At 62.8% G+C, this 21188-nt stretch overlaps 1 protein-coding gene across 5 annotated transcripts in view; it reads right to left on the bottom strand.

The window, feature by feature from the left end:
* The window catches only part of GRAMD4 (GRAM domain containing 4), a 68564-nt gene that overhangs the window by 15569 nt on the left and 31807 nt on the right, over positions 1-21188 (bottom strand). For all 5 annotated transcript variants that reach the window (XM_072973717.1, XM_072973716.1, XM_072973718.1 and 2 more), the window contains exons 3-4: positions 18612-18732; positions 3931-4051 (exon numbers count right to left, since the gene is read on the bottom strand). In XM_072973717.1, coding sequence (XP_072829818.1) covers positions 3931-4051; positions 18612-18732 — 242 coding nt within the window. The remainder of the gene's footprint in view (positions 1-3930; positions 4052-18611; positions 18733-21188) is intronic.

The raw sequence follows: 21188 nt of genomic DNA, 5'->3' as shown, positions 1-21188 counted from the left end.
GAAAAGATTTATCAACATGCATATTCAGCAAGCACCATGCAAAGCCGCAGGCTGAGTGACCCCCGCCCCCTGCACACACGGCCCAGCTCGGTCCACGCCAGCCACCTGCCCGGCTCCCTGCCCTGCAGCCCAGCCGTCCCCGACCACAGGACTCGCCTGGCCTCGGAGCCCTCCCTGGAATTCCTGTCCACCTGCTGGATGCTGACAGTGGGCCTGATTTCCAGCCACAGGCCCTGACAGACTGGCCCCCAGCCAAAGGCCTGGCCCCATACGTTGGGCAGTGCTCCGTCACTGACTGGCCAGTCCGCCTGCCCTCCTCGCCCGGCACTGGCCTGGGCTGCTGATACACCATACTGCTCCCGCGGCCCCCCGTCCAGCAGACCCCAGAACGTGGGAAAAGCGGCACCCCAGGCAAACCCTCATGGGGGCTGGGGGGCACAGAGGACTCCCCCAGGGCAGAGACAGCGTGGCTGGGGGGCCCTCCCCACGTGCACACCTTCAGCATTCTGTTTTGTGTACACAGCGTGATTTCACTCCAGCATCTCCGTGAACCCACCCAGTCCGTGGGCTTGTGACCCGCAACTGGAACCCATCACCGCCATGTCGTGTTAGTGCAGGAGGCACAGAGGACAGAGCAGGGCAGGCAGGGGGTGAGGCCGGCAGCCTCTTTTTTTTTTTTTTGGTGGGCGTAGGTAATTAGGTTTCCTTACATTTATTCTTAGAGGAGGTACTGGGGATTGAGCCCAGGACCTCACATGTGCTAAGCATGCACTCGACCACTTAAGCTAAACCCTCCCTTCAGGTCTGACAGCCTCCTGAAGCAGTGGACCGGGAGGGGTCCCAGAGAAAGGAGCCACAGTCAAGGAGGAGGCCACTGGGCCTCTACACCCCCTGCCCCCCGTGGCCAGGCTGCCCAGGCGACCATCCACGTCCAGAGCTGCTGACCAGTGAGGATATTTCAGGAACAGGAGGGGAGCTGGGCATGCCGGCAACTCCCGTGCCCTGGCTGGGTGCCCCCCGTTCCTGGGCAGGCGTCCAGGCCTCTGCACCAGGACATTCCCAGAAGAGGCGGCTCACCCAGGAAGCACCAACAACAGGCTCCCGCCCAGGCCCAGGCCCAGGCCCAGGCGTGTGACTGAGGGCTCGCAGGCCTGGAGGACACCAGCTCGCTAAGCCACAGGCAGGCTGGGGCTGCCTGGAGCGTCCTGCGTGTTACTGTTTACTGCTGGGCTGGCACCTGATGACGCTGATCCTGCACAAAGGCTGTGTGATCGTTCCAGCCCCATCACCTGCTAGAGACGAGCAGGTGTTCAGGTACTCATGGGCTGCAAGCTGCCTTCGGAGAAAGATGCCTGGAGACTCGGGTGCAGGTGCTCCCAGGGGCAGGGACTTCACCTCCCTCCGGTCACGCCAGGTGTGGAATCTCGACTGCCTCTTAGGAAGCCGACTGAGCACAGAGCTGCAGCAGTGAATGCTTTACAAGTTAAAAGGAGGACAGGCAGACGGCCTGCAGCAGCCCAAACGCTCCCAGCAGGGGGCCGGCCCGCAGCTCCAGGTGACCAGGGTGAGCAGACGTGAGCCGGTGGCCTTGGAGCAACACAATGCCACAAGAAAAGGGCCCTTGCATCCCTGACAGCTGGGGGCCTTCCATGACGTCTCTGAGCCACCTACGCTGCTGTCCAACCACCAGCCGCACAATCTGGAGTGGAGCGTCAGGAACCACTTTACTAAAGTCTAGTTTTCCTGCCGGCAAGGACCCGAGGCCTCAGGGCAGACGCTGGAGCCCGACACGTAGAGCGCGATGCCAGGGGCCCGTGTCGAGTGCGGGAGCGGGCTGGGCGCACGGGACGGTCACACACGGGCAGACACCGGAGATCGACACGGAGCGTGATGCCAGGGGCCCGTGTTGGGGGGGAGTGGGCTGGGCGCACGGGACAGTCACACTTTGCGCCCCTGGCCAAGGCCACAATGTGGCCAGGAGGGCACAGGAGCCATAGGAGGTGCCCTCTGCGAGCAAACCCCAGGACAGGGCTCCGGGCAAGACCAGACCACAGGCTGGTGGAGGTCAAAGGGCAATGTCTCCATGGTGCTTTTGAACCCATTAACTGGAGACGACCTTCACCTTAACAAGTAAGTAAGCTTAAACCAAGGTGATTTTCCCAGAATTTTCTTAAAAAACAAAACAGAGGTTTGTGTAAACATAGTCACCATGTTCCACTCCCAGCCTGTGTGTGTGTGATGCATGTGTGTGTGCCCCGCCGTGAACGGGGTCCCCACATGCGTGCCCACCCAGATGGGCACCAGGATGTCGACCAGGCAGGAGGAGGCCTTGCCCGGAACTTGCTTTCCCTGCACCCCTCCTCCTTCAGGTCTCAGCTTCCAGAAGGTTCCTAAACCCTAACCTCCCCACCCTGAAAGCAGGGGAGCGGCCCCTCCACGCTCCTCGGACCTGCAGCTCCTACTTCCTGGTCCTGGCCTGCGTGTTCCTCTCCTGGAACCCTCAGCTGCGGGGTTACAAATGTCAAGAAGGACAGTGACACTCGGCCTCTTCACAGAGAAGCCGGCTCTGGCTGGGCTGCCCCAAGCTGGAGAGAGCTGTCCACTCAGGCCGCAGAGGGCCTGGACAAAGGTGGTGTGGGGCCGGAGGGGACCGAAGGGGCAGTGGGGACTTCGGTGGCCTCATCTACCAGGCTGCTGGCTGGGATGCCACACAGAAGAAGAGACTCGTGAGGGTTTATCAGAACGGGAAGAGCACAGCTCTTAGAATCCGGGAACACCCCTCTGGCATGACCTGCCTCTCGCTGGTGGCACCCCGAGGCAGAGGCCAAGTTCATGCAGGCAGAGGTGTGGGGCACTGGAGGAGGCCGCGTGCCAGAGGAGTGCCATCTTGCAGCACGGTCCATGTCACCCCCTCCAGAAGCTGGGGTGTCACCTGGCAGCCTGGGGACGGAGGACCCCAATGGAAAGAGGTGACCATCCAGGGCAGGCTGACCCCGAGGTCACGGGTACAGCAGGGTGACGCAGGTGCGGTGCCGGGACTACTGTCGGGGGCTCGGGGCAGGGACATGTCCAGGTGGGCGGTGGGGGCAGGGGAGGGCGGTGAGCGTGGGAAAGCACAGAGGCAGGGTGGGCAGGGTCTCAGGTCCTGGGAAGGCCCTGCCAGGAGCTGGGGGGTGACTGCTGGCCAAGACTTGGGGGACGTGAGGCAGCCCTGCCCGGCCAGGCCGCTCGTGGCAGGCTCTGTGACTCCTCCATCCCTCCTGCTGTGGAACAGGGTTCCTCCACCGCCTCTTCCCCAGACAAAGGCCCCGAGGCACCTTGACCTTGATCACAGCTCATGACCGGCACAGGCACGACTTGACCCAGAGAGTCTGGGCCAGGCCCACAATCACCACTCACCCTCTGACCCTCATAATGCTCTGGGCCCAGGAGGGGCTGTGAGGGCTGAGGAGGCCTGGGGGGGCACCCCCACTCAGCAGAGACCTCAGGCCCCCTGCCCGGGGCACGTGTACACACAGTCACCAGGCCCGTCAGCCCAGGAGCCAGGAGGGTGACTGGACCTGAGTTCTCGGCTGAGACCAAAAGGATGAGGGGAGGGGCAGCAGGACTCCTGGAGAGACTGTGACAGCCCCGTCCTATTGAGGAGGGCAGAGACGGGGCGCCAGCAGGAGCCACACAGCACTGGGGGCTGGAGGTGTGTCTGCTCCCGGGGCCGGCCACTTCCGGATTTGAGCAAGATCTTGACTCAGGGAACCCCCACTACAGACAGGGCAACACTGCCTGGGCGATGGTGTCACCTGGCCTTCACTCCCTCCTCACCTGGCCTTGGGCACCTCACCTGGTCCCACTCCTCACTTGGTCCTCACCTGGCCCTGAGCATCTCCTCGCCTGGCCTCGCCTCCTCCTCGCCCGGCCTCCCCTCCTCCTCACCTGGCCTTCAGCACCTCCTGGACCTTCTGCTCCAGCTCCATCCGCCGCTGCCGCTCCCGGTCCAGCTCCTGCCGCAGCATCTCCGAGTTGGTTTCTTCGCGCAGCTTCCGGAGCTCCTCCTCTGTGAGGGAAGGGCAGCGCCAGGTGAGCGTCCCGCGGACCGCCCCGCCGCCCCGCAGAGGGGCCGAGGGAGGGCTGGTCTGCCGAGCACTCAGGCAGCAGCGCCCTTGCTCCTTCGGGGGTGGGGGGAGCACCTACAGGAGTCTCTCCATCAGGGCTTCTCCTACTCAGATGGGGCAAGATCTCGGTGTCCAGATGGCCTGAACCAGCCACATGTCACCAGAGACAGGGAGCAGCCACCCCGCCCACACCTGAGGACAGGAGTCCTCCCACTCCAGGCTGGGAGCAGCCAGGGCCAGGCCGAGGGCCGCAGTGAAGATGCGGACCATCTGGGTCAGGCCTGGGCTCTGCCCTCCCCAGGGCTGCCTGGACTTCTCGGAGAGAGCTGTGCATGGGAGGTGGTCAGGGCTGCAGAAGGCCATGGCTCCGGCAGCTGGGCGCAGGGAGCAGGAGGGGACGAGGGCAAGCCAGAGGGTGCCAGCAGCCGCTTTGTACACAATCTAATCCTGCACTTTCTGTGCCTTCAAGCACACCAGCTCATCTTGCTGAAGAAGTGAGTTATGAACCGACGAAGGGGCCCAACCCAGCCTGACGCAAGTCCTGCAAAGCTTCCTGGGAGATGTGGATGCTCCTGAGCTAAGTTCCGATCCAGGGCGGAGATTCCAGCTTTCCTCTGACCTGGACGCTGCCGGGGGGCAGGGAGGCCTGGCCAGGCTGTGGGGACGATGGGAGCAAGGTGCCCACAGGGAGAGAACCACCCCCTCCTCAGGAAAGCTTGCGAGCACCACCTACCACACCTACGCCAGGGCGGCACCCGCCACGCAGGAAGCCCAAGGTCACAAGCAGAGGCAGGGGAGGGAGTCATGGTCCTGCTGCACCTCCAGACCAGAGCCCCAGGTAGTGGAACTATCACCCACTGACTCAAGAGCGAGGGAAGGAGCTCCGGTCTCCCCCACAGGAGTGAGCACAGCCCGGCTGCACCCGGGTCCCCGTCCTGCAGAGCCCCTCCCCACTCGGTCATGCCACAAGCGCTTAGGGGATGACAGCCAGCGGTGGGCACCCTGTGACTCTGGGGATTCTGCCCCGAGTCTGCTGCACCAGGGAAATCACAGCAAGGTGGAACCGAGCCCACCTGAAGCCCTTAAGCCACCCGATGGCGCCTGCAGACACGAGGCCCCAGTCCTGCCAGGGATCACTTTCTCGTTTCTCAACTGGGTCCAGAGTGGACTCTGGCTCGTCACAACCCCACGATGACACAGTCCTCATCCTCGCTGCCCACCTCCTGCATCCCCTGGACGTAAGCCCTCTCTTCCTAGGGCTCTCTATGGCACCCAGAGGAGCCACCACCTGCTGGGACAGACAGGCCATGGACACGGACGGAGACACAGACCCGGATGCCGCCTCGACCTTCCAGCATCCTAGGGCGAGGCTCCCTGGTGCACATGGGACACAGGAGCAGTGGGGACGTGGAGAGTCACACCCTCATCAGACACCCACTCCCAGGCTGACAGCCCCGCCACGGGCAGCTGCTCCGGGCTGACGATCCCATTTCCCCTTTTCAGCAAACAGCTCAAGTTGTAAGACAAACCCGGTGTCCTGGCCAGGCTGAACCTGAGCTGCTGAGAGTCCACATCAGCCACTCCGCCAGCGAGCACGGGGCAGTCTCGTGTGCCAGTCACGCTCTGGACGCTCGCGATAAAGAGGTGAGCAGGACAGAGAGCCACCCCCTGGGGGAGTCGGGCAGCAAGAGCAGCCCTGCTCAGTGAGCCTCAGTGGAGGACAGAGTGAGCGGGCTGTGGCGGAGAAGGATCCAGCCCCGGGGACTGGCGGGGGACGCGTCTGGGCGAGGGGGGCAGCACCCGCCAGAGTCCCTGAGATGGTCACGAGCAAGGGAAGGGACCACTCAGGCCACTACAGGGCAGGATTTTGCTCCCCACCTGCAGCTCAGCCCACCGCCCTCAGACAGAGCTTCCTCACCCAGACCCAGCTCCCCTGAGGCCCTCGGTGACGATGACAGCGGCACAGACTGGGGCGGTGCGGACTCCCGCGAGCTCTGCTCTGCAGGGTGTAACCCCAGCACACCTGTGAGCACAGGGGCCTGCCCCTCCCCCAGCCGCAGATGCCACAGCCTCCTCCTGGGCTCCAGGAGCTGCAGACCTGCTTCTGGGCTTGGCCTGCGGCGTCCAGAGCACAGGACCCCCGGGGAACATCAGCCCACGGCCAGGAGGCATGATGAGCCCCAGGAACCCCACCCCCGGCCCCCACCGGCCACTTCCAAGGGGGTCTTCCCCACAGCCGTGGAGAAACCACAGGGGAGCAGGCTGAGCCGCCCCAGGACAGGACAACGTGAACTCTGAAGGACAACGCTGGCCCGGCCCGAAGGCCGGCAGCCGGCCGTGCTGGCACCGTGACAGCCCGGGGTAACCTGTCCGATGGGACCAAGGCTGCTTTTCAGGGCAGCAGTGGGTTCCAGGACCAAGGGTCATCTCAGCGCTGCCTCTACCCAGGAGTCGGCCCTGAGCGTGGCTTGTTGTGGCCGTGGTCCGGGAGGTAGGGAACAGCCACGGAACAGCCACGTCTGTGTGAGTCCCAGAAGGCATCCCTGAGCCCTAGGAGTGGGACCCATCAATCCGCCAGCATCAGAGGCGAGGACTGGCACCCCCGGGGCCGGGACACCCTGGGGGTCTGACAAGTGCCTGGGGCTGCAGGCAGGCTTCCGCTGCCCTCATGGCAGAGAGATCCTCACAGCCCTGGTGCCTTCTTCCTGGGTAGGACGGGGCTCAGTGGGACCCAGCAGCTCCCTTTCCTGTCCTGGCCGCCTTACCAGACCTGAGGACATAGGGCTGAGCCCAAGACCCTGAGATTTAGGCCAAGGTCAGTAGGCAGCCACAGCCCCAGACAGACAGGCCTTGGGGAGACCGGGAGAGGCCGAAGGTCAGGAGACCCTGCTGCCTGGAGGGAGGGGGCTCCAGCGTGTCCCCAGCCCCACCGCACACCTGGGAGTTCGTGACCCGCCAGGCTTCACCACTAACCGGTGAAAACTGTTTAGGTTTGCTGAACACAGGGGCCTATCTGCTGGGTAAATATTTGAGTGCCCGGGCCCTTCTCCGCCACCTGCAGGATCTCCCTGCTCACCCTGCATTCTTCAGTGCCCTGCGGGCCCCTCCCACCCAGACCCTCTGGGAGAAGACCCTCCGGGCAGGGGGTGTGGGTGGACACCATGCCGACCCCACAGGGAGCCTCCCGCCTGGCTCCAGAGACCCCTTCAATCCCGAGGTGGAGCTGCTTCCCTGAGGAACAAGGCCTCCACACCCACCTCCCGGGGGCACAGAACAGGCTCTGTAAAGGGGCCACACAAAGGGTGATCAGGAAGGAGGGGCCAGCCTCTGCCCAGGGCCTTGGGGACACTGCTGAGTTAAGACTCAGAAGCAGAGTCCACCCAGGCCAAGCAGCGAGGGAGGACCCCTGCTCCAGGGCTGCTGGAGCCCACAGAAGGGGCTCTGCCCCGCCCTCATCTCAGCCTGGCTAACTTACAGCAGAGAGGACCTGAGCCAGGTGCAGATGGGGGGACCTCACCCCCACACACGTCCGGATTCTTCCTCCATGCCCCCCCAAATCCACACGTGCTGCTCGCTTCTGGCCCCACCCTGGTTCCTAACTGGCTCCCAGCTCCACTCTCACCCTAGTCGGCCTCCAAACAGCAGTCAGAGGTTCCGGAGGCAGACATCATCAGAACCTGACACGGCCCTGCTTGACACTGGGCCGGGGCTTCCCAAATCCAGCCCGAGGCCCCACCCGACTCCTGGCTCTGACTCCCTCTGCGCCTCCTCTCACCTTGCCTCTTTGGGGTCAAACCACAGGAATCCTCTTACGTCTCCAAATGCCTCCCCAGTCTGATCCTGCCCCAGGGCCTTTGCACCTGCTGGTGCCCCTTGACTTCAGTGCAGACTCGGATGCCGTTTCCCCAGGGAGACCCGCTGACACTCCTCCCCCAGCCAAGCTAACGAAGCCCTTTGTCGTCTTCTCTCACGGGTCTTGCTCTTTCCTGTTGGGAACAGAGGGCCTCCCTGGGTGCTGGGAGGAGAATCCTAGAGATGACCAGCTCCACAGGCGGGCTCAGCAAACATGACCCCGGTAAACAAGCCGCACTCCCGAGTCACGTTCACCTGCAGGACCCCCAACTCAGGCCCCAGAGGGACGGCCCGTCTGCTTCCCTGTTTGTGACAGCACAGGACCCAGCCTGGCTCGGGGGCAGCCAGGAAAGATGCGGTGAGCAGCACAGCAAGTTGTCGGCAGCACATCCGCACCAGGCTGGCCAAGGACCGGGCGGGGGGACACCCGGGTGGGGGAGGGCCACGGCAGGGATTCAACAAACGGCACCACTGCCCAGGACAAGGTCATCAGCACCTGAAGGACATCGTCATCTGGACAGCAGGCACGCCAGCCCCACAGCTCGGGCCCCGGCCTCCCCCTTTACACCGGGGCTCCCGGGGACCTGAGGAGTCGAGACATTCAGAGTCCCCACCTGTGACGTCCTTGCACACACAACACCTGCTTTGAGGTGGCAGCGGCCACTCTGCAATCAGGAGTCCAGAGCCCTAACATGTGATCAGCCCGGGAGCCCCAGTCTCCACGGGGACCTCCACTCGGCCCCACACTAAACCTGGCAGTGTAAGACTGACCAAGTGCTACACCCTGCCCAGAGTGGGCGTCCGTGGCTCCCCCCAGCCACCTCATGTGGGTGAACTGGCCCCAGAGCCAGATGGGACACAGCTCCCTGTGGGACCCTGGACTCTGGGGAGGCAGCTCTCCTGTCCTGGGGCCAGAGCTGGCCTCAGCAGATGGGGCCCTGGGCCTTCTTCCAAAAGGACTCACACCCCCTGGCAGTGGGAGAGCCGGGGCTCTGGCACCACATGGAGACCCTCTGCCCTCCTGAGTGCCTGCAGGGTGTAGCTAGACCCCCTCCCGTGGGACCCATTTCTGAGCCCACCCCCTGCCACCATAGAGGGCCTGGCTTACAGTAGGTGCTCAATCAAGGCTCAGCAGGTGAGCAAGTGCATGAAGGTCCCAGGGAGCCTCCTCAGAGACATGTCCCGGGGGGAGCGGCCACAGGCTCGACTGTGGGGTGGAGGGGGGTTCGTGCAGCCCTGCTGGCTGCCTCCAAGGACCAGCCTGGCTGGACTCACAGGCCAGGGAGCTTCACGTGCGGAGGACAGAGGTGAGGGATCCCACACCGCCGCAGTCAGGGTGTTCGGTGCTTTCCCGTCTGCTCCTCTGAACCCCAGCACCCACACGCACCCCAGCTGCCTCTGCGGACCTTGGCTCCATCAGAAGGTCAAGTCAGCCCCAGATGCCTCCTCCATCCTCAGCGTCGTCAGCAGGAAACCACATTTTCCACAACGCCCCTGAACCCCCTTCCCCACATCTCCCTCCTGTGAAAGGTCAGGTGCAGCTGGGTCCCACCACGTGAACACAGGGGGTCTCCGGCCGCGTCCTTTTACCATGGGCTCCCTGACAAGGCCTCCTCGGCCCTGCCCACAGGTACCTTCACCCTTCAAGCTGCCCCTTCCTCTCCTGGGCCTTCCCGGGGTGGGAGCTCTGCGGAACCCAGACCAACAGGCTCCTCCCTCCTCCCAGGAGACCCGCAGCCCTGCTCTCCGCACTCCTCACAGCCACCCCGCACCCAAGCCAGTGAGGGGACAGTGACCCCACAGACAAGGACCTCTGGACACAGCCTGGCAAATCCACTCGTCCCAGCTCCCAGCAAAGCTACAAGAAGACTTCCCGCCTTTTCCAGGTGTCTCCCTTCCTGGTGACACAGAGACAGCTCCATAAATAAAACCGACCAGCATTCTGACTGTTTCTCTCCTCCAAGTCTCTTCCCTGAGCAGCGGCTCCCGCGAGGACACCCGACTCTCCCTAGGCCTGAAACACCAATGAGACCCCACTACGGTGGGTGCCACGGGCCCGCTCCCTCGGTGACACATTAGGTCATTACAGTGCAGGGCGCGGGCGGCTCCTTGCACAGAGCAGAGACAACACAACTCTGCACAACCTTCACCCTCCTCTCGGACAGAGAAGAACAGGAGGCCGAGCCCCTGCCGGGGGGAGAGTGCCGAGCTGCTCGCTCAAGGGGCTGCGTCCTGACCAGCCTCCAGCAGGACCCAGGGCGTCCAGGGGCCGTGAAGGCGAGTGGCAGCTGGCTTCTGGCCCCCAGGTCTCTACGCAGGCCTCCCCTGCCCCTGGGACGCCCTCCAACCTTAGAGTCTAAATCGTGGCCTCTTCGGCAGTTACCCGGCCTCCGGCTGCGGGTCCTGGACGCCGTGTGCTGCAGAACTGGCCCCTCCAGGCCTCAGCACAGGACCCTCTATCCCGACCTGCTGCAGACGCCACGGCGACGGAGCAGCGCCCCCCCAACCCGGACCTTGGACCACGTGTGCTCCTGTTCCATCTGTCGGGGGCTGAGAGGGTCTCACGAAGGGCGGGGGTGGGGGTGCAACGCCACACACAGGGCCAGTGGCGAGCACCTCGAACATCCCCCCTATTAACTTCCTACGAAGAATGACCGCAGGCACAGTGTGAGCGCGTGCCCTCTCACGGTTCCGGGGGTCAGAGTTTGAAATGGGGGCCCAGGTCCAGGTGCGGGCAGGGCTGGCTCCCTGTGGGGAGAATCCATTTCCTGGCCCTCTCCTGCTTCTAGAGGTGCCCGCGTTCCTTGGCTGGTGACCCCAGCCGGCGACCTCATCGCTCTGACCTCTGACTGTCTGTCTCCCTCTCACACGGACCCTCATGATGATACCGGATCCACCTGGATAACCCAGGCTCATTCCCATCTCAGACCCCTAATCACACCTGCAAAGCCACTTCTACCAGTGCAAGAAGCCGCAGTCACAGGTTCTGGCGATCAGGACGCGGGCATTCTGGGGAGCCATGACTGCTCGCCACACTTCCCCCGGCACAAGACTGGGGGCCAAGCAGGCCCTGGGAGGGCGGGAGGGACACCCCCTCCTTCCACATGGCCCGAAGAGGGTCTTCGCACTCCCGGGGGAGCCCAAGCCATGAAACAGAGAGCCTTCCCTTAGCAGGTCAAATGGCCCCGGGGCGTGCGGGGCCCCTGCCTCCCTTCTCTCTCCTCCCCACCTCTGGCTGATCCCCAAACACCCTGAAGCGGGTTCGCGACATCCCCCATCGATGCTTCCTCTGACTTCTCCAAACTCTCAGCTGAAAAGCCCCAGTGGAGGGGCATCCTGGAGTCAGGTGTGCACGAGCCTGGGACCTTCCACAAGCCATCCTGGCGGAAGCACGCTCACGGCTGCTCTCCTGAGCCTCTCTGCTCCTCTGCAGCCACGAGGGTGGGCTGGACACAGGCTGTTTCATACCTGCTGATGGCTAACTCATGGGCGGGGGTCCCAAGCAGGGGGAGCCACACCCCAGAGCATCAGACCAGGGGTCACAGCCCCGGGCGGGAGGGGCCGCTGTGCCCGGGTCACATGGCGCAGCTCCCAGCCTGGTGGCTCTCTCCTTTTCAAGGCCTGGTGCCGGCTGTGGCATCTGCTGACCTGGCAGACGGCCGGGGCCGGCCGGGGGATGGTAAGGAGGCCCGCGGGAGGCCAGGGGAGCCAGAATGCCTGCCCAAGATACGACTCAGAACCCCCAAACCTTCCAAGAGTGGAGCGTGCACCCAGGAGAGAGACGCTGGCATGGTCATTCATGAATCCCTCCCTGGGCTCCAGCTCAGCAGGGTCCCCGTGTGAGCCGAGCACGGCAGCCGGGTGCACAGCCTGGAACGCAGGCCAGGGCTGCTCCAGGAGATGCAGCCTGTCCCCACCCACCTCCCACAGGAGCCATCAGGCCACAGGATGTAACGGCAAGGTGGGGGAGGCCCGCGATGCTTGTGAGCCCAGAGGGGCCTTCAGACACGCAGCTGTCAGTCTTGGCTTTCTAAGTTTGGTTTCTGCATCCAAAATGCCCCCTTGTGCAGCCCGGGGTCCAAACAAGCCAGGTTACCCTCTAACAGGAGCTTCCAGGGACCCCAACAACGGTGCTCCACAAACCACTGCTTTCAGAGGGACGAGGCAAAATGAGCTACAGACGTGGAGCCCTGACCCCAGGAAAGCAGCACGAGCATTTCTGGAAGCACTCGCCCACGAAGGGCTGGCTGGCCCCCGGCCTGGCCCAGCCTTCAAGCTGACCAGTGGCAGCAGGCACCCCCATCAGCCCACGGCCACCCTGACTTGCAGGAAAGACAGAGGGGACGCCTTGGCTGGTGCCCACCTACGCCCGAGCCACAGGGCCACAGCCCCAGGGCAGTCACTGGGAAAAGGAAGATGGCTTCAAGGCTATTTTTAAACCTGAAAAAGTAGAACTCTCAAGGAGGAGTCCTCTTGGCACAGAATTCAACAGGCCCAGCCACAGCCAAAAATAAAAATCAAGTGGTAATCCTTAAATAAAACTGCCTCCCACCGGCCAGGTGCACAAACGCAGGGACCACCCGCAAAACCCATGCTGCCTCCTGGCCGGGCGGGAGGGCTGCACCCCCGGAGGCCCCCCCGATCCCGGGCTCTGTGGCTTCACCTCCATGCGCAGTTCCCCCAGACTCTTCCAGCCTCCCAATCCAATCCACCCCCAGCCCTGCCCTCACCTCGGACCTCTCTAGAAGGCAGAGCCACGCCCTCCCAACGTGGGGGTATCAGGCCCTGAGCCCAGGGCGAGCCCTCACTCGCAGCAGCCCCTGGGGAAAACGGTCCATTACAGGAAAGGCCAGGCTTCTGCCGTCGCAGTCTGCTGCCTCTCTCCCCAGCACTGACGCCCCGCGGGCTGTCCGCCGCCGGGTGCAGGGGAAATGTCTATGGGACGACAAACACGCTGTCCAGCACCACACCGACGGCTCGGTCACTGGACCCAGAGCTGCTTAAGCTCTTACTTGCTAGCAGGCCAGGCTGCTGGCTGGCTGCTGGCCGACCACCGGGTTTCAGATACATTTTAGGAAACCAAATGGGGGTTCGGTGGTGGAGGAGTGTGTTAAAATGCTTCCTGTGTAAAATAGGAAGAAACAAGATCCCAGCCAGCGTCTTCATGCAGAACAGCTGGTTTTCGGGAACCGCTGACTGCCTTTCAGCAAGCCACGGAGCACGGCTAAAGTCTGGGCTCTGGGGTCCCGGCCAGCGCTGAGCCAGGAACCGCGCCCCACCCCACTCCTGCCCCTCCTTCCAGCCCAGCACTTAGGGCCTGGGCAGGGGAGGTGCCCGGCTGGGTGCTGAGCCAGGCCGGCCTGGTGGGGTCAGCTCACCTCAGTCCAGCCAGGAGGCAGGGCCGGACATCCACAGTGAATAACAGGTTCTCAGCAGGCAGCAGGAGTGACCTAGAAATACGAAATTCTGAGCCAGCCCAGTGGGTCAGACGCGAAATTTTCTGAAGGGCCAACTTCCTTTTTTCTCCTAGATAAATTCTACATGACACGGACACACGGTCATCTCTGTCTTCATCGGCCAGTTATCTGATCTGTTTGCCCCCTTCCCGTCTAGGGGCCACCCACTTGCCGTCCTCACGAAAGGCCAGAAACCACTTCCTAAGCACACCACGCCGGGGCAGAACTGCCGACCCGTCTCTGGCACTGCGGCTGCATCTTCCCAGCTCGACGCCGCTGACTGAATAAGCAGGAGGAGCAGAGTTTAAAAAAAAACCCAGGCCGCCTCCCCATCTCCCACCGAGGGGCATGTGCAGGCCCAGGTCCGAAGGGCCAGGTCTCCAGGTATCTCTGATCACCCCCACCCCGAACCCTGCCACCAGCCAGCTCTGAGCGGCCGCCCCATTCTGTTTTCAGAAGACTTCAATGGTGAGCCTGAGTCACCCAGCTGGCGCCCAGAAACTTCCTTCCTCCGGGCCCCTCTGTCCAGTCTCAGCATCCAGAGCGCGGCCCTCCAGGCCGCTGGAGGCAGACGGCCGCCTCCCACTCGCGTCCCTGCCCAGCTGCTGCCGGAAGCCCTCGCACGGGGTCACAGCCGGCCTTGCTGACCTGCACTGTGCGGCGTGGCTCAGGAGCAAAGGGCCCCTCTCCCTGAGCCACCCTCTCCAGGAACCACCACCAGTGTGCCCAGTACCAGTGCTGGTGGCCCAGACACGACGGAGCAAGACCCGAGGGCAGGCGCTGAGGGGAGGCCCCTCCAGCGTGTCCGGGGAGGAGCCCATGCCTTCACGTCAGCGCAGGGAGAAGATGGGCCCGGAGCCTCAGGCTTAGCCTAGCGGCCAGCAGGCCCCTGCGCACGTCCCCATGACCCACACTGCGCCAGGTCATTCTGGGGAAGGCCTGTGCCTGCAACCGGTGGCGCTGAGAATCTCCCTTCCCAGAGCCTGCGCCCAGCAGGTGAGGGGGCCGCACGCTCCCGCTCCGAAACCGGACCAGCGCGTGCGTGTGCTCCGGAAGCAGTGACAGCTGGGCTGCGTTTCAGGCTAATGCAAACGTACGATGCCTTTCACTTGTTTACGTGCGGCTGTAACAGATTTAGGGTCCTGCCTCCAGTCCCGAGCCAGGCGCCTTTCAATCCCCACTCTGCGCTGCGCTCCGCTGTCTCCTGTCGGGACCATTTGTGCTCTTCAATACTTAATGACTGAAGAGAGCCGCTGTGAACTGGGGCTATTTCCGCTTCTCCGTGAAGGGTAATGGCCTGCTTTCCTGGGGGAAGGTACCACAGACAGCTGAATGGAATTTTAACACCGACCACTTAGGCGTCTTACAGCTGGGGGTGCGCCGGCCCTGAACGGTTCAGTGCCCACAGCTACCCGCGCGCTGGGGCCGGGTCAGGAGCGAGAAGCCTGGGTCCCGACTCCAGGGCAAAGCTCCTTCCCCGCCCCACGCCAGCCCCACCCTCCGCAGACCAGGGTCGGGCAGCCACCTCGGGACACGGGGCAGCTTCAGCGACAACTCACACCCCTCGGTGGTCCCCAGGGCCGACGGCGTCCTTTCTGACACACGGTATTCCCCTGGGTACTGGGACAGAAGAGACAGTGGAGGAAGGGACAGGCAGGCTCTCCCATGCAAATTCCAACTCTGACCAGGTTTTCCTGGAATTCACTCCTCTGGGCACTGACTTCCTGTTAATTAGGTCCCGGGCATCACGCCAGACGTTCAGCATATAGAAACAAGGGCCGTCCGTGCACTAGAGGCACGGCCGCGTAAGCGCCACCTGTAACTGTGACAGGTCGGAGGCAGTGCAGCTACTGTAACCCGTGACTGCAACAGGGAACGCGGGGCAGCCAGGTCCCTCAGCCACAGCCACACGGCAGGCGGAGCTGGAACACCGGATACCGAGGACCCCGTCACGTCAGCGTGGAGGAAGTGAGAACGTGCTAATATTTATCTAAGCGGGAAGGTAGGCACAAATCTGTATTTGCTTCTACAAAAATTCAATGGAAAGATAAACTGTAAAATGAAAAGACACCTGGTTTTCAACGGGGGAGGGGGCTGGGGGCAGACAGGAAGAGAAACTCGAGTTCTCCGCATACACCCTGAAAACAATGTTAGATACCTACAAAACTAAATTTAATTTCTAAAAGAACTCTCTACAGCACGGGTGGGGACAACATGGCATCCCAGACCCCCTGGTCAGATGCCCTGAGGACGCAGCATCCCACCTGCCCTGCATCTCATCACTAGGAGACGCGAGACAGTCGCAGCCCGCAGGTGGTCTACCTGAGCCCCGCTGAGGTCATGACCATAGCGACTGAGACTCGTTAACAACGTTTAAATCCACAGTCTCATCATGACGACGCCAAATCCCCCCACAAAAGCCAGAGCCCCGTGCAGGTCACCCCTGGAGGGGGCTCCAAGTAGAGACCCAAGCCATTGTTTTGAAAGCTGGATATAAAGGGGAGGAACAAGCGTGTCCCCTGCGTCTCCTATGTGAACTATACCAAACAGCTAGGTTTTCAGAAATACACTGGTTAATAAATGGAGAAAGAATAGCAGAAAACGGCCATTGCAGCTGCTAACGTGGTGATGCGTGGGAGTCACATGTCCAGGGTGGTGGCACGGAAGTGAGAGCCCACCTCAGGAAAGCTGCCACCACCACCAAGGAGGGCGCCCCCCACAGACCACCCCTCTAGCAGCACCGAGGGAGAGGGACACGCTGGCTCATGTGCTGGAGCCAAGGGGACGCCCTGAGCAAGGCCCAGGGTGGGGACGTCCCCCACAGATGGCCTGGCTGCCTCCACAAACAGCAAAGGGAGAAGTGGGGAGACCCGGCAGAGCAGGAGACAGAAGAGGCACGCCCACCCATCACAGCGTAGGGCCTTGTCTGCGACTCCAGGGAGCTGCCAAAAAATGATGAGACGTTTGGGGAAATTGGGGCTTAAGCTGGGTACCTGGTGATATTCCAGAAAAACATGGGGCTTTTTGCCCTCCAGTTGTGCTAGTAGATGCTGGACTTCGGTTTTTAAAATGTGATGAGCCATCTAATGCAATATTTACAGATCAAGTCACAGGACGCTGCCTGGAATTTGCTTCAAAAGGCCTGCGGGTGAAGGGCCGGGCTGGGAGCGCAGAGGAAACTGGCCTGGCCGCCGGCCGACTCCTGCCGAATCCGAAGGCTCGTTACACGACTTCCTCTACTCTGATCCACTTGAAATTTCCCGTAATTAAGAAAGAATGCCTATCATTACCACCCCCTGGGCTGTCAGAGTGGAACTCTGCACTTGTACGACACGAGCTCCCCAGGAGTGAAACGAGACACTGTTCTGGTAAAACCGTGAGGACCAGCCCAGGGACGCCAGCACTGCCCACCCAAGGACAGACAGCCTCTTGCCTCTTTTTCTCTTCTCAACACGGGTCAGGTCGGCCCCAGACCGGGTCCCTGCGGGTCACAGCTGTCCTGCCCACTCACCTCACTGGTGGACACACCCGCTGCCCACCTCTGCCTGGTACCCCTTCTCCTGGAGGCCCCACGCTGGCCCTCCCCAGCCGGGGGGGTGGGTGGGGAGGGGTCCCTGCTAGATGCTCTCTCAGACCCTTCCCCTTTCCATGAGAGCACCTGGCTCTGCTGGTTCCTCGAGCCCCACGAATCACCAATATTCTCCGCTTGACCCGCTAAAGGCAATTTCATGAGGCTGCACCCACGGATGCCTCGAGCAGGGTCCGCCCAGCTCTGCTGCCCCACACAGTGGCCCCAGCAGTACCAGTGCGCCTCCCTGCAGAAGCTCAGCACAGGCCCAGGTCAAAGGTACCAGGCCCCCCCCACCCACAGCGCCGGGCAGTCTGGGCAGACCCAGCCTGGCCCTGTCTCCCCAGCCAGCTCGGTGGCCTTGGACCGAGTCGCTCCACTGCGCCACCCTCAGAACCATGGGTGACGGGACCCTGCGGGTGAGCGCTGGCTGGTGAGGCGCAGACGGGCACGCGCACAGGCAATGCCCCGACACGTGTGCGTGCCCAGGCATACTCGCCAAGGGAAGCACGGGTCTGGGGGAAGGCAGGGCAGCGGGTGGTGTGCAGAGATGCCGTGAGAGCTGCGCTGCCCCCCGCCTGGGAGAAGAAGGCAGGCCCACCTCCGCGGCCTCCCTGCACAGCTCAGACACCCGCCTCCGTTTGCAGGCGAGGGTCCACGTGCCACATGGGTGGCAGGGGCGGCAGTGCTGGTCCCCACGGCTAGAGCTCAGACAACACTTGTCATGCGGAAGGGGGAGGCACAGGAGGAAAGGACTCAGGTAGGGACAGAGGATGGGGCCTCTGGGCAAGCAAGGGTGTGGCTGCTTGGTCCCAAGCATCAGAGGGGCGCCCTAGCTGGGCGTGGCACCTGAAGGGAGGTGAGTCGCGTGGGCCCTTCGTCCTGGGCCCAGGCAGCTCTCCCGGTGGCTCCGGGCATCCAGGGCCGAAGCTGCATCTTTCCCCTGGTATTTTTTTCCTAATAGCATCGCCCGCACCCTTGTGTTAGCTCTGAAACACTGTCACGCAGCAGGCCACGTGCGCGGTGGAAGCCCCCACAAGGCAGACGACTCAACCTCACAGCAGGTCACACTCCTCAGCCCCGGCCCCTCTGCCTCCTCAGCTGTAGAGCGAGAGGACGCAGGGGGCGGTGAGAGGAGAAAGACACTGTGTCAGATGAGACTGTCTCTGTGAGGAGCTCCACGGCCCTTCCAGAACAATCTCTACTGTCCCCACCACCCAGAGGCCAGACCCCAGGAGCAGGGCCGATGGTCAGAGCACACATGTTGGGACTCCATGCTTGCGGCCGACAGGCAGAGAAACCCGCCAGCTCCCTGCTTGATGTGCAAACTGAACAGAACAGGACAGCGAAATTCAGACCCCCCCAACAGCTCTGGTACAACCCGAGTTAGCCGCTGCAATGCGCCAGACTCACTAAAGCAACAAGAGTTTCCAGGGGACATTTCATTCCTTCCCCGGGACGCTCCTCTCCCCTCGAGAGTAAGGACATCACAGCTGTGCCGACAGGAGCGCAGGGCTTCAGACGCAGGAGGCAAGAGGCCATGTGGGGACGTCCCCACCGTGAGCCCGGTGACAGCGGTCACGACCGAGAGGCGCCCCCTGCCCCTCCCTCCCCAACGGTACTCACGTAAGAAGTGTTTTTCCAATAAGGCGATTTCCAGGTGACCTTTGATCTCACTTAATCGATCAAACTCCGTCCGGTTGAAGTCCTGGACTCCTGCAGCCATGATGAGGGTCCCTGGACCAGCCTAGAAGGAAGACGCCAACAGCTCAGAGCAACTGCCTGGGTGCATTCTGCGTCCACATTCTGCGTCTCTAAGGGGCACCCCGGGGAACCCCTGTCCGGAAGGGCCGGTCCACAGGGCTCCTGGCCCAGGAGCACCACCTCTGCCTCAGACCCACGCCAGTTTGCCTCGGCTCCACCTGCCGGTGGGAGGGGCACCTCACACAACAAGGGCATCCTGGAGCCCCGGCGAGCCCGGCTCTCAGAAATAATAAATTAAATCCAGAAGCGTGACACCGAGCTTCCAGATGGTCACTTACAGCTCTCAGGCTGCGGAGGGCGGGAAACCACAGAGACCTGCGCGGGCCCGCATGGCCACATCCCAGGAGGAGGGTGGGCCCAGCCACAGGGCCTGAGCCCCACACCCCGGGAGCACCAGGACTCCAGGAGGTGGGCGAGGACGCGGCCACGTGCCAGGCTCCGAGGTGAGCAAACTCCAAACAGGGCCCTGTCCTGTCCCACAGAGGGCTAATTAAAGCCACCACCCGCTGTCCCGACGGGCCCAGGCAGGCTCTGGTTACAGGCCACCACTGCCCCTGGAAAGGAGCCAGGGCGCACCGGCTCACAGCCGACACCCCCACGGTCACCCCACACCACTTCCCGCTGCTGACCGGGCTGGGGGCAGCGCCCAAGCGCTCCGCCCTCTGACGGGGGTCTGACTCCCTAGTTTTGGTCCCCACGCCCCTCCAAGGCTGGGTGAGGGTGGAAGGGGACACGCAGCCGGGACAGGGCCCGTGACAGCCCTGGTGACCTCTCCATATACATGTCGTCTGCTCTGAGGCCACAGCCCAAGACGGAGAAGCTGACACCGGGGAACCGACGGGTGCTGGTAAGTCTACAGCAGCCCTGCCTGACACTTGACCTTTTGGACTTCCGCTGCTCTGGTTCCCAGAGGGCAGGGGCCAGGCTCTGTTTACCGGGCAGCCCCCCAGGCCTGGCAGGACAGGTAAGGGGAGACTGGGGCAGCGGGTGGAAGGCAGGGTACCCCCAGCCCTGACGCAGGGAAGATGGCGCGTACTTGTCCACTCACCCCAGCAGATGAGTTTGTCCCTCTCCTGCCCATCCCCCACCGCAATGGCCAAGGTGGTGACCCCAGAGCAGAGGGCAGAGGCTGGCCCAGAAAGGAGGGTCTGCATTGATTCGGCTGCAGGACACTGGGCTCCATGCTGTTAGCAACTTCTTCACCAAAGCAAGGAGGGCGCCCCCCGGTTTGCAGGCACCGCCTGGACATATTAATCCACGTCTTCAGATGGCTGTAACTCACATCAGCCTCTTAGCTGCTGGAACTAAGCTCCTCTGGAACTTGCCCCAGAGCTTTAAGGAACCCTCACAGGGGCCCCCGGGTCCACAAGGGCCTGGGACGCTCATGGCTTCAGCTGGACCTGGTGCCAAAGCCATAGCAGCTTGGCTGGGGACCCACGGGACGGCCGGGGTGGTGAGGACTGGCTCTGGGCAGCCGACCAGCTGGCGGAGACGCCGATGGGGACGGCAGGCACCGGGGTGGTGCTCTGAAACTCTGGGGGCCGAACCACTCTGTGCGCCCCTGGGGTCTCTCCAGCTGACCCCTTCTCAGACCCCTCTCCAGCTGGGGGTCAAGGGCCTGGACAGGGACCTGAATGAACAAGCCCACCAAGGCTGCAGGGTCACATCCATGGAACTGGGGAGCGGGTCCAGCCGCGTCTCTGTCCTCCAGCTTCCCGAGAACCGTGTCTCAACTCGGCTTCTCAGAGGAGGGCAGCCCCTCCCACCCCGACTCTTGGAGGCGTCTGCCACCCTGCCTCCCTGTGCGTGGGGTCACTGCCTCTGCCCCCAGCTCTAGGGCGCCAGTCCCCTCCTCCTTGCTGCGCCCCCCCATCTTACTGGCTTGACACTGACCACTCAGTGGACTGTGGCCTGGGGCTCCCCATCTATCTCTTCAATGGCCCTTCCTCCACCCAGCCACACCCTGACCTGGACATCACTCCACCTGCTCCACTGTCGCCCTGCACACCCCGCCTCCTGGGACCCCACCCTCCCTCTGTCCTCTCACCGTGGGGGCTGGATTCTACCCTCAACCACTGGGTCCACCCACCGCCTTTGCCCCAGGACACTGATCGCCCACAAAAAAGGAAATAAGAATGAATCCTGACACTGGAGCAGGACCGCCCCTGCAGACACGGTGCTGAGACAGGCCCATCACAGGGGACAAGCACCCGGGCTCCCTCATGATGGGCCTGGAGGAGTCGATTCACGGAGACAGGAGGGAGGTGGTGGGGGTCAGAGGCTGGGAGCTGGTGTCTGGTGGGGACAGAGCTTCAGTCTGGGAAGATGAAAAAGTTCCAGAAACGGATGGTGGTGACGGCTGCACAACATTGTGGACGTGCTTAACGCCACCGGGCTGTGCACTTAAAAACTATTTAAACTGCTCGATTTTACATTATG

The sequence above is a fragment of the Vicugna pacos genome, chromosome 12, assembly GCF_048564905.1.
Source record: "Vicugna pacos chromosome 12, VicPac4, whole genome shotgun sequence".
Taxonomy (NCBI): Eukaryota; Metazoa; Chordata; class Mammalia; order Artiodactyla; family Camelidae; genus Vicugna; species Vicugna pacos.
Note: the sequence above shows the minus strand (reverse complement) of the source record. Positions and strands in the feature narration are given on the sequence as shown.